Raw genomic sequence first — 14,756 nt, 5'->3', positions numbered from 1 at the left:
AAGTTGTTCCAAACACTGACTTTATATGAAAACCATAATCAAACCAAATATGATCTGATTTGGTTAATGATATTTTTTTCTATTATGCAACATTCATATTGCAACAAATAAACGTGGTTGACAGACATGGAAGATTGAGAGATTCTTTGTTGACTGTGTTACATGTCACAGACTGTGACGTGTAACTAAATACATTTATTTTGGTATTTAGATATGAGCTTCATGCGACATTGGAAATTCATGTTTTATATTTAGTAGTATTTATTAGATTCTGTCCAATTAAAGATGCTTCTGGAGAATAAGAAAGTGGACTCACTGTTGTTATCTGAGCTTCATCTTCAATATATCTGGGTTTTTCACAAGTTTTGTTATTAAATAGGAAATCTGGATTTGCTCCTTTGAAGTGGTCATGAACATTTTGATGCATTCCCAAACATACTCAATGGGATGTGTTGTCTGTAAATTCTGAGCCAAAATATAAGACAAAATTGTGAGTGCACTTAGCTGAAAATAAGACTAAGAAGCAAGCTTTTATAATGGTTTATTTATTGCGTATAATGCTAAGTTTGTTTTGTTTTGTTTGCAAGTTCTTTCTTTGTTTTTTACTCACTGCGTTCCTTGACACATTCTCAGATTCATCTGTTCTAAATATTATGCTGCTTTAAAATCATGTGAGAAAGAAGATGTACTGAGAGAGTATGAGAGGTGAAAAGAGTTCATTTTGAGGACATATTGGTGATAAATAACAACACAGATTTTGCCTTCATCATTCAGCTGCTTCCAAGGATAAAGTTTTTTAATAAAACAGTGAAAAGAAATTATCCCAACACCTCAATATCTCCCACTATCACTATCATACCCCCAACAACACATACAACATTTTCTGGTTATCAACTTTTCAGGTAAAATACATTTTGTGCGTAATACACTTTTAAATTCATTTAATATACAGTGTAAATGTAAAATAGTTATAAAATAACAAATTTTTTATGTTTTAAAAAAAAATAAAGATAATATCAAGTATATCAAAATATATTTTTTTATATGTAAATACATCAAAAGGAATTAACTTAACTTATGGATACTCTTTTATCATTTTTTTTAATTTAACTGTTAAGATAGATTCTTTTAGAATAATCTAATCTTAAAAAGAAAATAAGGGAATGAATGGTAACTTTGGAGTTATTATTTTTATCACTTCTTGTTATATCGATCATTTACAATTTAGTTAATCACAATTTTAATTTAGCATAATCATAATTATTTTTTAATATATAATTATTCATCAATCCTGTTGAATTAAGATCCAGCCCTTCTTTCATTTCAAGTGATACAATTTTAAGATGCAACATGATTTAACAAATATTTAATTGATACAATTTAAGAAAAAAAATTCCCGAATTTTCACGTATTTTTGTTATAAATTATTCTACAACTTTTTATGTTTTTTCCAACTACTCAATACAAGTAATAATCTATTAGTTTATCCTCTTAGCTATATAGATGTTATTAAAAAATAGCTTCAAATATTTAATTGTTGCTGTTCTGAAATTAAAAAAAAAAAAGCAATTAAGAAGATTATTAGTTTAAAAGGGGGGGAGTACTAGTTTAGAAGAGTAAATAATAAATACTTCTTTTTTATTTTCTTAAGCTAATTCATGATTTAGACAAAAGAAACTAGAGACATGGATAAAACATAACTTAATCAAATTTCGAGTTCATAATAAATTTAAAAACTTTTAATTAAGCTTTTAATACATTTTTATGACTAATTAAATCTCATTTAAGTGGTGTAACTATTAATTGAATCATGTGATTATTATCTTATTACATCACTTTATTTGTTACTGCATATAATTTTATAAAATTATATAATGTTATAAAATTGTAAAATTAGCATTGGTGCATCTGTACTGTGGCAAACCTTCATCCTATTTTCTTATTCATAATCTGATATGTGAAAATCACCATTTTTGTCTGATAGTTCATTGATTTAAATTCCTCCACTTCATGGCTTGTAGAAATGTGCAAGCATTTTTTTTTATAAAGCTCAGGTTATGATCTCCATGGACAGGAAATGTAAAGATTTGAGAGAATAAAAGAAAAAAATATTCAATAACTTGTATATGTGTTCAAACCAATTTAATGCACAATCAACAAGGCTGCCTTTTACTATTGTTGAAGTTTTAATTTCTTGTGTTTAATAGTGAAATGTTAAAATTATATTGTATCAGACAAATAACTTCAATTTGGTTTTCTTTTTCTGTACGATTGTCTTAAGAATATACTAATTTTTGTTTAAAAAAAATAGACTTAGATTAATCTCAAACATCCTAAAACATTAATCACGAGTTGTATAAACAAGTGAAACAACACAAAATCTTGCCTTCTGAAAGTGCTCAAATATACACACATTTTTCATTTTACATTTTAAACTCCTTAATTCAAATTGAAAGAAAGATAATGAGATTTTACATTCTGAATTGTAAGGCTGCATGAAGAAATAGCCTTCATAGAATTGTGGATATTATTGATTTTTATTTGTCTTTCTGCCTTTTATTTATAAACCAAAAACCAAGAGCTTTTCGTGTCAATTATGTGCTTTGTTGTGTTCAACCATTGGAACACAATAATAAACCTCAAAGCCTACGCACACACCATCCTTTGCTGTCACACCAAGAAACCAGTTTTGGTGGGACATTGCCACTGCCCAATAAGTCTTTCCAAAACTACCTTTTCATCTGTGAATAATACACACGGTTTAAAAAGTATAAGTCTGAGATAAAAATAAATAAATAAATAAATACTATATAAGAATTAAGATCCATAATTCTAACTTTGAAATCTCACCTATCAAATTCAAACTCAAACTAAATTTACATCAAGTTATTAAATTGAGAATTAAATAACATAATATTGTGTATTTAATAATGAGTATGTTTTATATATTGTTTATATAACAATAAAAGACAATAATACTTTAATATTAAAAAAAATCATTTAACAGTATTTTTTTTCTTTAAAAATATAAAAGTTTAAGCATATAAGTGGATAAAAACTTCGTCTAACAATTTATTAGATTTATAAAAAAAAATCATTAAAAAAGATACAATAACAATAAAATATGAATATGCCTATAGTTTTTAGATTTATTAGTAGATCTGAAAGGCCATGTGAACTCTAGTGAATATGCCTGTAGTTTTTTTTGGGTATAAGTGCACCAAAATAAAAATTAAAAAAAAAAAAGAACTTGTGCGCATATAATGGTAAAGTCAAGAATTGTGTTGGAAGTATTCCTCCAAGTTATAGTGTCGGTTGTGATGTTGGAATGGTGTGGGAAATGGTCCAACACTGGAATTTGGACCACATTTTGCTCATTATTTAACAGGGATTACTTTTTACACTTCTATACTTTCCTTCTAAAGTTCACATTCTTTTAAAATATACATTTATTTCCTTTTTGTGATTGATATCCCGTTTAATTTTTGTGCCCTTTTAGCTGAAAATCTTGTGATTTTTGTGTCCTTTTAGCTGAAAATCTTGTGATTTTTGTGCCCTTTTAGCTGAAAATCTTGTGAGGTGATGGTTGATGCAACAAAGGATTAGCATTTTGTCTTCAACCAAAGCTGAAGAACCTCAACATAACGATTCTACCATTCAGGCATTATAGATCCAAAGGTTTGCAAGGATAAAATAAACTTATGGATTCAACAAGTAGGAAGTGAAAAAAAAAAAGGTTAATTTTGAATTCATCAAACCAAAAAATAGTAATAATAAAGTTGATGAAGATATATAGAGAGAGGTGTAAGAAGAAAACATGAAGGTAGTGAGGAAGCAATTGCGTAATTGAATTAACATGGGACCAATTGAATGGACTTATAGAGTGAGTAGTCCCTTTCAGTTTTTCTGGAGAGCCCATGATGCCTTAATGATAGTATAACTAAAGTACGGATATACAGCCTTCTCCACTTTATGCAACTTTACACTAACTTTTAATATTTTCAAACTTCAAAATAAAGATTGCAACATGTATCTATCTGTCTTAATATACAAAAAGTACACGATTGCATACTTCAGATTTACTTCTGTGGGTGCTCGCATGGTCAACGTCTGGATTGTGCATCATGAGGAGAGATGGTCCCAAATTTAACTTATTATTATATTTTAATACATTTTATAATATAATAATTTATAATCTAATAACATATAACACTTGGTTATATTAACATAATATGATTAAATATGTTTCTTAATAATCTAGGAAGCTTATAGATATAAATACTCAATCAAAACTTAATACTTAAGTGACACTCAATTATAAGACTCAATTCATACATACTTTCTATATTTTACCTTTTTTTAACATAAGAAAGTCTTGTACACGTCGATCTTTTTCTATTTCTCTTTAAAACTTGGAACTCAATCACCAAGAGACAAAAGCTTAGCTTTTGAAAGTTTTGTACTTCATTTCAAAGACACTATCAAATTCCGGTAAAAACATAATTCTTTAATTATGCAAAATTAACATCAAGAAAAGAAAAGAAAACTTATAATAATCCCTATTTAAGGAAATATATTCCAAAAGTCTTTCTTTATTGCCTTTTCTTTTCCCAGTGGCTCTAGCAGATGCCCTATGGCATAGACAAGGAAGAACAGAAACGAAGTGAAAGAAAACTATAACAAAAATTTCCCTGCTCAAAATATTCTTGACTTGTTTCAAAATATGCTGTAAAGGAATCCCACGTCTACTTTATCCATTGAAGAAAATTTCTCCGATCTCTCTCTGGCTAAAAAGAAACGCACGTCTACAGTCGCAAAAGAAAGATCGGATGTTCTCTTGCAACACAAAAAAGTAAACTCCATAAATTCTCATTGCTCTACATCAGCACGTGCCACAATTTAAATTCAGACCAAGCACACCAGACACGTGATTTTCGTTATTTTATTTTCCCCTTAGCATGCATAATTGTTATAGAACTTTCATTCACTAATTTTGTTATAATAGTCACAAAATTAGAGTTACTGTTACACTACTATAGATCAGAGTGAGTGTGCACGTGTGCAGCTGCGACAGCTTTATCCAGACCTTTATTTTTGTTACTAACATAGGCCCGGAGAGGAGGAAAGAACGTTAAATAAAGTCGTTTTTTCAACTTATTAACCTTCTTGAGAATTTGTCACAAGGGTTTGTGGACCTCTTACAAAAAAGCTGTCGAAATTATTTTCCACGAGACTTGAATTCATTGAGGTAACACTGTTTGGAACTAACAAGTGAAGTCCAGAAAAATGATCACCCCAAATATCATATGTATACTCATTCGAAAGTCCAGCCTCCCGTGAGTGAACAGTTGTTTGGTTATGAAGTTGGGATCCAGGAGCTCGAGCATGCAAGTTAACAGTAGATTTTGACCCCAAGGGAGACGGAAAAGTGTTTGCAGGAATGGGAGAAGTAGCACAAGGTATCTGAACGGGTAATCTGGTAACACTTCTTGAAGTTAATTGCAGCACTTGAGAAGACGTACTATTGCTGCATCTTTGTGAAAAGGCAGGCTTCAATATATCTGACTCAGCAGCCAGGGCGGAAGGTTGGTCATTGGAAGAATGCTGGGCAGCCACCTGTGTCATTGAACTATGAGCCTCGGAAGGTTGCTCTACATCTAGAGACAGTGACCAGTTACATTTAGGTGTAGCAGACAGTGTAGGGGACAAAGGTGATGAGGGTGTAGAATTCCCACTTTGACTACTTGAAACTTCAGACAGTGCCGCTAATTTGGCACCGAGACTCTTCCTCCTTTTTCTTCTACCCTTTTCTTTACCAGTTTTGACTGTGAGATAAGCCAACTGAGATGTTTTCATTGGATCAAAGCTCTGAACATCTGTGGATGACAATTTCCTATCACTTTGTGTATCAAATGCATGACTAGTCTGTTCATGACTGTCAGAAGTCTGTATCAAATGCTGAGAAATTTCCAGTTTAGATGGATTATCTTGACCATATGAATATTTGCCACTAGAGGCCTCCATTAGATGATTCATCTTGCTAGACATAGAGAGCTTACTTTTTCTCTGGTCATGATGTAACAAACTGGTTTTTCCAGCACTTTTTATGGTGGCGTGGACTAAGTTATCATCACTCTTGCAAGAGAAATCCAAGAAGCCCGATTGAGTGGTTTGAGGAAATAGGAAACAAAATATCAGAAATATTAAGGATGCAATAAGGATGAATCCTAGAAGGGATCTCTTCACTCTCATCCAATACATGGATCTCTTGCAGTTACCTAGCATATCGTAAGGGAAACTTGCTTTCATAGGTAACAGAAAAATCCCAGTTGCCAAGACTAGTTCAAGATCTCGACGCACCACAGCTGCAGAAAAATCAGTTTGATGTGAAATCAGAAGTTTGGTTGATTCCCCAGGCTCAAGAGTGAAACCCTTACAAAATAGAATCTTAAAACCATCCAATCCACAGTCTCTCCCAGAAACTCTGATACTTTTAACCTCTAATGGCAAGTCTCCAGTATTTTTGGCATATAACTCTTTCACTAAATGTTGTGAACAGGTAGAAGTTATCTCCTTCATGTGAAGTAAAGTATATGAAAGAGAAAAGTTGAGTGTCTTGGGCATTTTCAAATCAAAATCTACACTGTCAACATGTTCAGATCTCTCCAGCAAAACTAGAGAATGCAACCCTCCATATCCTTTTAAAGGTATCCACTCAACACCTGAAAGATTATTTCTTATCAATGCCGAACCACTCCACCCACACCTATCAGAAGGATAAAAAATTATTGGCCCCAAAGTTACATGATCATGAGGTTGCACAGATGCCTCTGTTACTGCATTCTCTGGTATAGAGAACCCATACCTTTTTGGAGTAGCACCTTCATCAATAACCAAATGACTAGATGAAGAAGGGTGCAATAAATCACTTAAACCCTTACATTGATTAATTATTTCTCCTGAATTCAAGATAAGCTGCATCACAACAGGATGTTGACTGGGATTCTTTACAGTGATCCACCTAGAGACATAACTTCCAACCTGAATCATCGGAAATAACACTTCACGGTCTTCAAGCACAGACATGCCACCCATGGTTCCTTGAGACTTCCAGTTTGCAAGAACCAGTTCATCGACATTTTCTGTCTCTAAAACCTTCAAATAAAAGTAGCAGAAAGACTTTATTTTAATGGCTACTTGAAACTAGAAATAAACATCAATAATCAAGTAGGCTAAGGCCTTGCTTAAATAAACTTCCCCGTGCACACTACTAGAAGAAACAAGGTAAAAGGAATTGAACTTCTTTCATAAGATAAAAGTCAACTTAAGCACTTAGTTTTTATAGAAGTTCTCCCATGTAACTTCTCTAAAGGCTAATGTGCATCAGGTAGTTCACGGGGAGCTCAATTATTTTCTTCACCTTCTTATTTTTCTCCCATAATTGCTTACGGAGTAAATTATCTAAAAATGGGTTAATAATTTAAAGAAAACTAAGTAAAATTGTTTCTGATAGTATCTGTTGCAGTGTGTAATGACCACAAATTATTTTATACAGCTAATTGTTTAAAGACAAATGGAAATAAAAGTAGTAGTCAAGAAAAAAGAGAAGGAGAAGACTAGGTTAAACAGAAATTTCAAACAATGGTAAAGAAGGCAACCAACTATTTGATGCAAACAATTTCTGCATACTGTATAAGTGGATGACAGGGATATCCATTTATTTGTATCACAGGGTAATATAGTTTTAAAAAAAATAGATAAGCTTGATTATTTGCTAAACTTTTTCTCATGCCTAAAAATTAATCGTTGATTATATTGAAATTGTTATTTAAAACCTTTATCCTTGAGCACGCTAGCCATTTTATTTCTCAACTCTAAAGACCTGTAAAACAAAATTCTCAAAGGATTGGAGGACACAATTATGAAAACATTAAAACACAAATATTAACAATGCCCAAAATTGATTTAAATTAAAATTCACCATGCCACATGATTAACTTACAACAATATAAGCATATATATTACAATAATTGTCAAGTTCAGTATTTTATGCAATAAGATACCAGAGGAAAAACTACATAATAATCATAGGAACATACTTCCAAGGCATTTACAAGATACGTCCTAGATTTAATTAAAATACCCCATTCTTAAAAAATTAGTGAATAAATAAATAATAGACCATATTCATCACTCAATGGTCTCACTTTTATTTATAAAATAAACAGTTCATCAACCTTTGTGCTCAAACAGAATACATGCAGCAAGATCAGAATCAACTTACCTTGACATTTGGTCGCAACTGCATGCTTCTGCCTGTATACCCTGTTCTCGTATTGTCAGGTTGGGTATCCTTGGACTTGCCTTCTACTTGAACAGATGAATATATTTTCCTTTGGTGTTCATAGCAGACATATAATATGTCCTCACATGGAATCTCAATCAGGGAACTACTTGAGTCATTAGTAAGAATCAGAAGTTTGCAGTTCTCTTGCAAGCTGGACTTAGGTGAAAAGTCATGTAACTCCAAGTGCAGGTGGCTACAGTAAATAATGCCAACTTTAGTAACAGTACCAGGGAAAAGCAGTAAACCTTCTTTCAACTTAATACGGAAAAGCTCGGTGTCAGAAACTTCTATGGCCTTAACAAAACTTAAAACATAAGGAGCGTCATTTCTAAGAGAGATAGTGATAGCAATTTCACCACTATCACATGTAGCTAGACCCTCAAGAGTTGCTGAAATGAATATACCAGCAGTATCACAGGCAGAATGGCTATCTACTTCAGCTTCAATAGGAACCATAATAATATCAGATGTGTCTTGTGAGGGCCTCACTAGATGCAAACAAAATGCACCAAAGATTTTTCCCTCAAATCCAACCATAATATCCATCTCCAAGAGAGTTTCAGAGCCATGTGGAGCAATATTCCAGTTCCTATGGGGTCTGATTGCTACAGTTGGTGAACCAAATTGGCCAGTATTCGCAACCAACCGATCCTTAATAGTTGGGAAGAGCCAAGCATCAAAACCCTGAAAGTCATTTATCCTACAAATTGCTTCGGTTTCAACATAATTATGCCCTGAAGAAATGGATATCCAGGCAGTTATTTCCTCCACATAGAGGGTCTCATCAAAGGGATTGAACAGTGAAAAATTCTTGCTCAACCTTCCACCAGGAGAAATTTGCACACCTGATAGGGGTTGAACTCCGAAAGGAGACTCTGTGGCATATCCTTTAGCTTCTACTATGAATCCACCAGAACTTGTCTGCAAAATCAGGCTAGCTGAAGACAAACCAAGACTTTTTGGGAAGAAAACAAAACAAATTAAAGCTGATTCACCAGGTCTAAGTGAAATGTCACTGAAGTTACAAGGATAGAACTGTAAATCTGAGCTGAATGGCTCATAGAGGTTTAATAAGCTATCATTGCACGTATTTGTTACAGTTAAAAAAGCTGCAGAAGAAGAATACAAGTATTTCTGTCCCCAGTCAAGTACAGTCGGGCCAATCCTTACATTGGGTGAGACAGAACCATCAAAAGAATTTGATTTGGAAACCTCAGAATTTTTAGACCAAAAGCGTGTCGTCTTTTGCTTAAGTGATGAAGATCCACAAGAAGAAATATCATATTTACAAGCGACTTCAGTTTGACGAGATGGTACCTCATCTACTCCCTCTCTGGAGTTCAATGAACATGAGACAACCCCTCCATTAAGTAACCTAAACACACCATGTTCAGAAAACCAGCTTTCATTACTTGTCTGCCTTCTATCCTGAGGTAACTCTACACAAAATGGACTGTTGTATTGACCGCCAGATTCTCCTCGAGAAGCTTCCTTCACAATTCTCTCTTTATGAGAAAACTCAGACAATATTGATGGAAAGCAGAACGAATGACTGTTCGGACACACCTTTTCAAAATTATGGGAAGATGAGAAGCCATGGCCTAAACTAGAGTCACTAACAATGGTATCCAAAGAACCCAAATCATATTTATTCTCAAAAGATGCACAACCATCATAATCTGGTGAATTTTCTATCCCATTCAAAGAGCACAGTCCATGTCCAGCGAGCCAGAACAAGATGCACAACAGAACCACATAAGAAGTGAATGTTTTGTGCAACAATCCCCTGATTGAACCACAAATGCCGGTTAGAACATTTTTTTTCCATACACGTCACACATAAATTATGTGCAAACAACCAAAACAGAGAATGCTTTCAATGCAAATACAAAACATATATACATGTGAACAAATTTTAGCGATTGCAGTTACACCTTGTAGCATTGATTACAGATTCTTGACACGAGCTTTTTGTGTTTCACATTAGACTGATATCAAACAATGTCCAAACAAACAAATATGTAAAGAAAGTAATATGAAGCAATACTAGAATTCAGCCTTCACAAGCTAGAAATAGAAAAGATAAGGATCCTTATCCGCACCGTTGCGCGGAAAGTTTAAACAGTTACCAGACCATGCAAGAGCAAATAATCTATTTATCGAAAAATAAATAAACAAAAGCGTAATAAACACTTAAAGATAACATTCTAAATCTAGCTTCCCCGAACCATCAACCCAAATGTTAAATAAATAATAAAAAATAAACACACACCACGTGCTCAACCTACAATAATCACAGTAATCCCACTCAAAACTACAAAAAGGAAACATCTGTTTAAAGCAAATGCGAAGAAGGATGAGGGAAGACCAAAAATAGAGAGAAGGCGCACAGAAATAGTAAATAAAATGAATAAATAGAGAGAAGAAAGCGATGAAGTTGAAAATCATAGAAAATGGAAAGAAAGTATACCGAAGGCGGAACATGGAGATGAAGAGGAAAAAGGAGAGTGATAGTGGGTTGATGATTAGGGTTTGAAGGTCCATGGAAGAGAAAGTGGTGGGGAACCCATACGACACAGACACCAAGTTAGAGCGAACTTTTGGATGTTCTTACTGTCCACACAAACCCGATGCTTCTACACTATATCAACAAATTTGCAGAAACAAACCAAACCCTTCTGCCATACATATGCAATATGTTATTTAATTAGGTCAATCAATTCAATTTTCAATGATAAAAATTTTAAATATATTAACTTTAATAATAACTACTTTAAGAAAACATATATGGCAAATTTTATAATTACTAACCCAAAAATTTTAATAAGTCAAACTAAAATGTATATACATTACAGTCATGTCATGAATTTCATGATAAACTATTGTTATTTAATTTTAAAATTATTTTACATTGAAAGTATTTATTAATCAATTAATAACAGATTTTATTAAATATTATTATGAAAATAAAGTAATAGTATATTATTTTATAAAATTATTTTATTTTTAATTATGCAATGATGGTCTTGACTTTTAAATATGTTTAATAATTATTTTTTAATAATATGTGAAAAAAGTTATAGCTTGTCGTATTTTTTTAGTTGTTAACTAACTATATGAGGATGATGTGGATTAAAAAATTAATACAATCAGAAATAAATATTTGATTTTTAAAATAAAATTAATATTCATGAATAAAACCCTTTATTGCTTGATTTATTTATTTAGTGTTAGAATATTAATGAATATTTCGTATGGAACTAAAATTTAATTATACAGGTCTAAAATATACAAATATGTTATAATTAACTTTGTAATAAATTATTATTCCTAAGTGTATAAAAAATATTCTAATTTTATAAAAATATTTTATATTTTATTATAATGTTATTACTTTAATTACTAATTTTTTGATATTTCAATTTAATTTAAAAATATATTATAAGAAATATCTAAAAGAATTTTGTTTAAAAAATTATAAGATGTTGATATAACTATTAAAAAATTGTGTAAGTTTGAATTTGAAAAAAAAAAAAAATATATATATATATATATATATATATATATATTTGGTTTACTTACTTTCCAAACAGAATATAGGATGGAGAATGAATGATTTAAACAAAATAAAAATGGGAAAAGGAATTGATAAGGGAAGAGAGGATAATTTGTTCATTAACAAATGAATGTAAGGTAATTTTGCTTCATTTTTATTTAATTATTTATTATTATTTTAAATGACACTTCACTTTAAATTTTACATTCTATCAAAACACAATTTTGTTTTTCTCACAACTTCTTACCTATTTCTTCCTTACCGCCACAGAGTTAAGAGATATAAATTATCACCATTTATATCAACAAATATTATTAAAAATTCTTTGGTCAACTAAATATCCTAGGATTGTGTTTGATTTTGCGAATGTATCTGAAGAAAGAAGTGAGATTAAGGAGATTGAGGAAACATAGAGGTAAAAATATGATTGTTTGAATTAAGAGAAAAATAGTAAAAAAATGATATAAAATATAAGGAAAGTGCATTAATGAGTGATTTTATAGATTTGATAAATTAAAAAAGTTGTTTTATTTCATAAAATTAGATCACTACTATTTTATCTTTAATTATAAAAATAATTTAAATTATTTTATTATTATTATTATTATTATTTATTATTGTTATTATTATTATTATTAAATCTATTAAAACAATTTATGCAATATCAAGAGGAAGAGTTATGTATAAGACCGAACGATATTATACAGATCATCTCCTTCCAACGCTTGCTCCACAAAAACATCTTCTACCTCTACTCACATCCACCGGATGATCATTGCAAAGGAGAATACCGAACGGACAACATGACAAGACAGAAAGAAGGGTAAGCTAGTGTAATTTAATATTCATGAAAGCATACAATTCAAACAAACAGTTAAAATACTCATACACATATATAAAACATATAAACATATATGAACCGACCACTTGACCAAACCGTCTGGACCAGTATGAATATGTAGCTATGGTCGTTCGTGCACTCGTGGGTGAAGTAACTGGAAACACCTTCAGCTGCCACACGAGGTTAACCCATTATCCCTCACCTTAGGTCAAGGTAAACATACAGCACAGGCTAGGACCTCCTGCTATTCTCACGACATGCCTCACCATTCCCTACTTGAGAATCGGTGACCATTAGAATGTCAGGATGAACGCCAAAACTGAGCTTCCCATATTCATACTTTTACCACATTGAAACCACCACTGAGACATTCCTTCCTGGAATCCTCTTTCACATCACGTTAGAAATATCATATCATACTTCAATACCAATATACTTCCTCATCCATAACACATTTAAGTAAAATCGAACCAAACAGCAAAACAACCACCACCCTTGAGCACGACCACACGGAAAAGATCAACATAACCTATGAACAAGGCTGGACGAAAGAACACTCCCAATATGTGAACATGACTGAATGGTCATTTAAAGAGTAAGACTTAAGCATGAGCCAAACACGATTTTAGGGCCAAACACTAGAACAACCAAATACTAAAGTTAAACCAAACACTTGAATCTTAAACCGAACACTTATAGCTTAGGCCAAACACTATTAGCTTAGGCCGAACACTATTGGCTTAGGCCAAACACTATTGTTGATACTAGATACTACTATAAGACCGATCACTAAAGATATAACCGAACAGTCATTAACAGGTAAGGCCCACAAGAGGCCGAACACAATTAAAACCGAAATACAAGTACGAGACCTAGCACAAATACTAGACCGAACGCTATACTAGAAGCAATACCAAAACATACTCGAACGCTATATTCAATCGAATACTAACATAAGGATGATCGGTCATTAACTGAAGCTCTATAAAAGCAGAAGTCAGTTAAGACCGAACACAATAGTAAGGCCGAACGGTTAACAATGAGCCTTCAGCGAAACTGCATAATTTTGTAGAATGTCTGCAAAATTATGATCAACACCAATCTTTACCAATTTCCTTTTCCCAACTTCTAATCCTCCAAACTTGTATTATACAAACCTATACACTTCTTTAAGAACATCTAAACATTCCTCACAATACACTCAACCATAAACCAGAAATTATGCAGAAAGACATTCAACATGAACACAATACATTCCAATAATGTCGAACACACAATCATTCAATTTCACATACATGCAGAACCAAATAGTATTTTCATACATCATAAACAAATCTATTAAATTAACTAGCCTCCCTTACCTCTTAATCAGACCAATAGCTCAACAATTGCAGAATTTTGCTCACAACACCAAAAAATCTTAGAACCACCTATAGCTCACCGATTGATGAGAGAGATCAACCAAAAGACCAAGAATAAGATCATAAATAGGAAGAGAAAGCTGATGAAAACATGCAACCAAAATCGTAGCTTGCATGTGCTCAAAAGTTTCAGAATTTTCATAAGAATGAAAGAGGACGAAACTTACCAACTATAAACTCTAATTTGATTGGTGAAAGAGAAAACCCTTGACTCCTGGATTGCTTAAGCACAGTTTGATTGTTAAACAGATAAAATGATATGGAAGAAATCTAGAGAGAAGGAGGAGAAAAAGAAAGATCAGAAGGTCAGAGAGAGATTGTGCATGCAGAGAATGAGACACATTTTCGAAACTTTTATTTATATATGACTTTGAAAATCGAACAATCCAATCCTGTGCATACACATGTCTTCTCCAGTTTCTTAAATTTTTCGATTCTTACAAAGAGAATCAATTATTGAAAAAAAAATTATCAATTTTTCTCCATTCATATTTTTCAAAATGTTTTTTTATCAATACCAATATATACAATTCTAGAGAAGGAGCATTGATAGTTGGAAAGGACAACCAATTCTCCTCATTCATATTAATC

The 14,756-nt window shown here is 32.1% G+C and overlaps 1 protein-coding gene across 1 annotated transcript; it reads right to left on the bottom strand.

The window, feature by feature from the left end:
* Positions 1 to 5,131: 5,131 nt before the first annotated feature.
* Positions 5,132 to 11,010, bottom strand: LOC124830828 (uncharacterized). The gene is made up of 3 exons (XM_047304678.2): positions 10,818 to 11,010; positions 8,285 to 10,133; positions 5,132 to 7,155 (listed from the first exon to the last, which is right to left on the bottom strand). The coding sequence occupies exons 1-3, from the start codon at positions 10,889 to 10,891 to the stop codon at positions 5,158 to 5,160; spliced, it is 3,921 nt and encodes a 1,306-aa protein (XP_047160634.1). The 5' UTR covers positions 10,892 to 11,010; the 3' UTR covers positions 5,132 to 5,157.
* Positions 11,011 to 14,756: the final 3,746 nt, after the last annotated feature.

The sequence above is a fragment of the Vigna umbellata genome, chromosome 10 (assembly GCF_029865625.1).
Source record: "Vigna umbellata cultivar VRB3 chromosome 10, Vumbellata_1.0, whole genome shotgun sequence".
NCBI classification, from domain to species: Eukaryota; Viridiplantae; Streptophyta; class Magnoliopsida; order Fabales; family Fabaceae; genus Vigna; species Vigna umbellata.
This window is presented reverse-complemented; position numbering and strand designations above follow the sequence as displayed.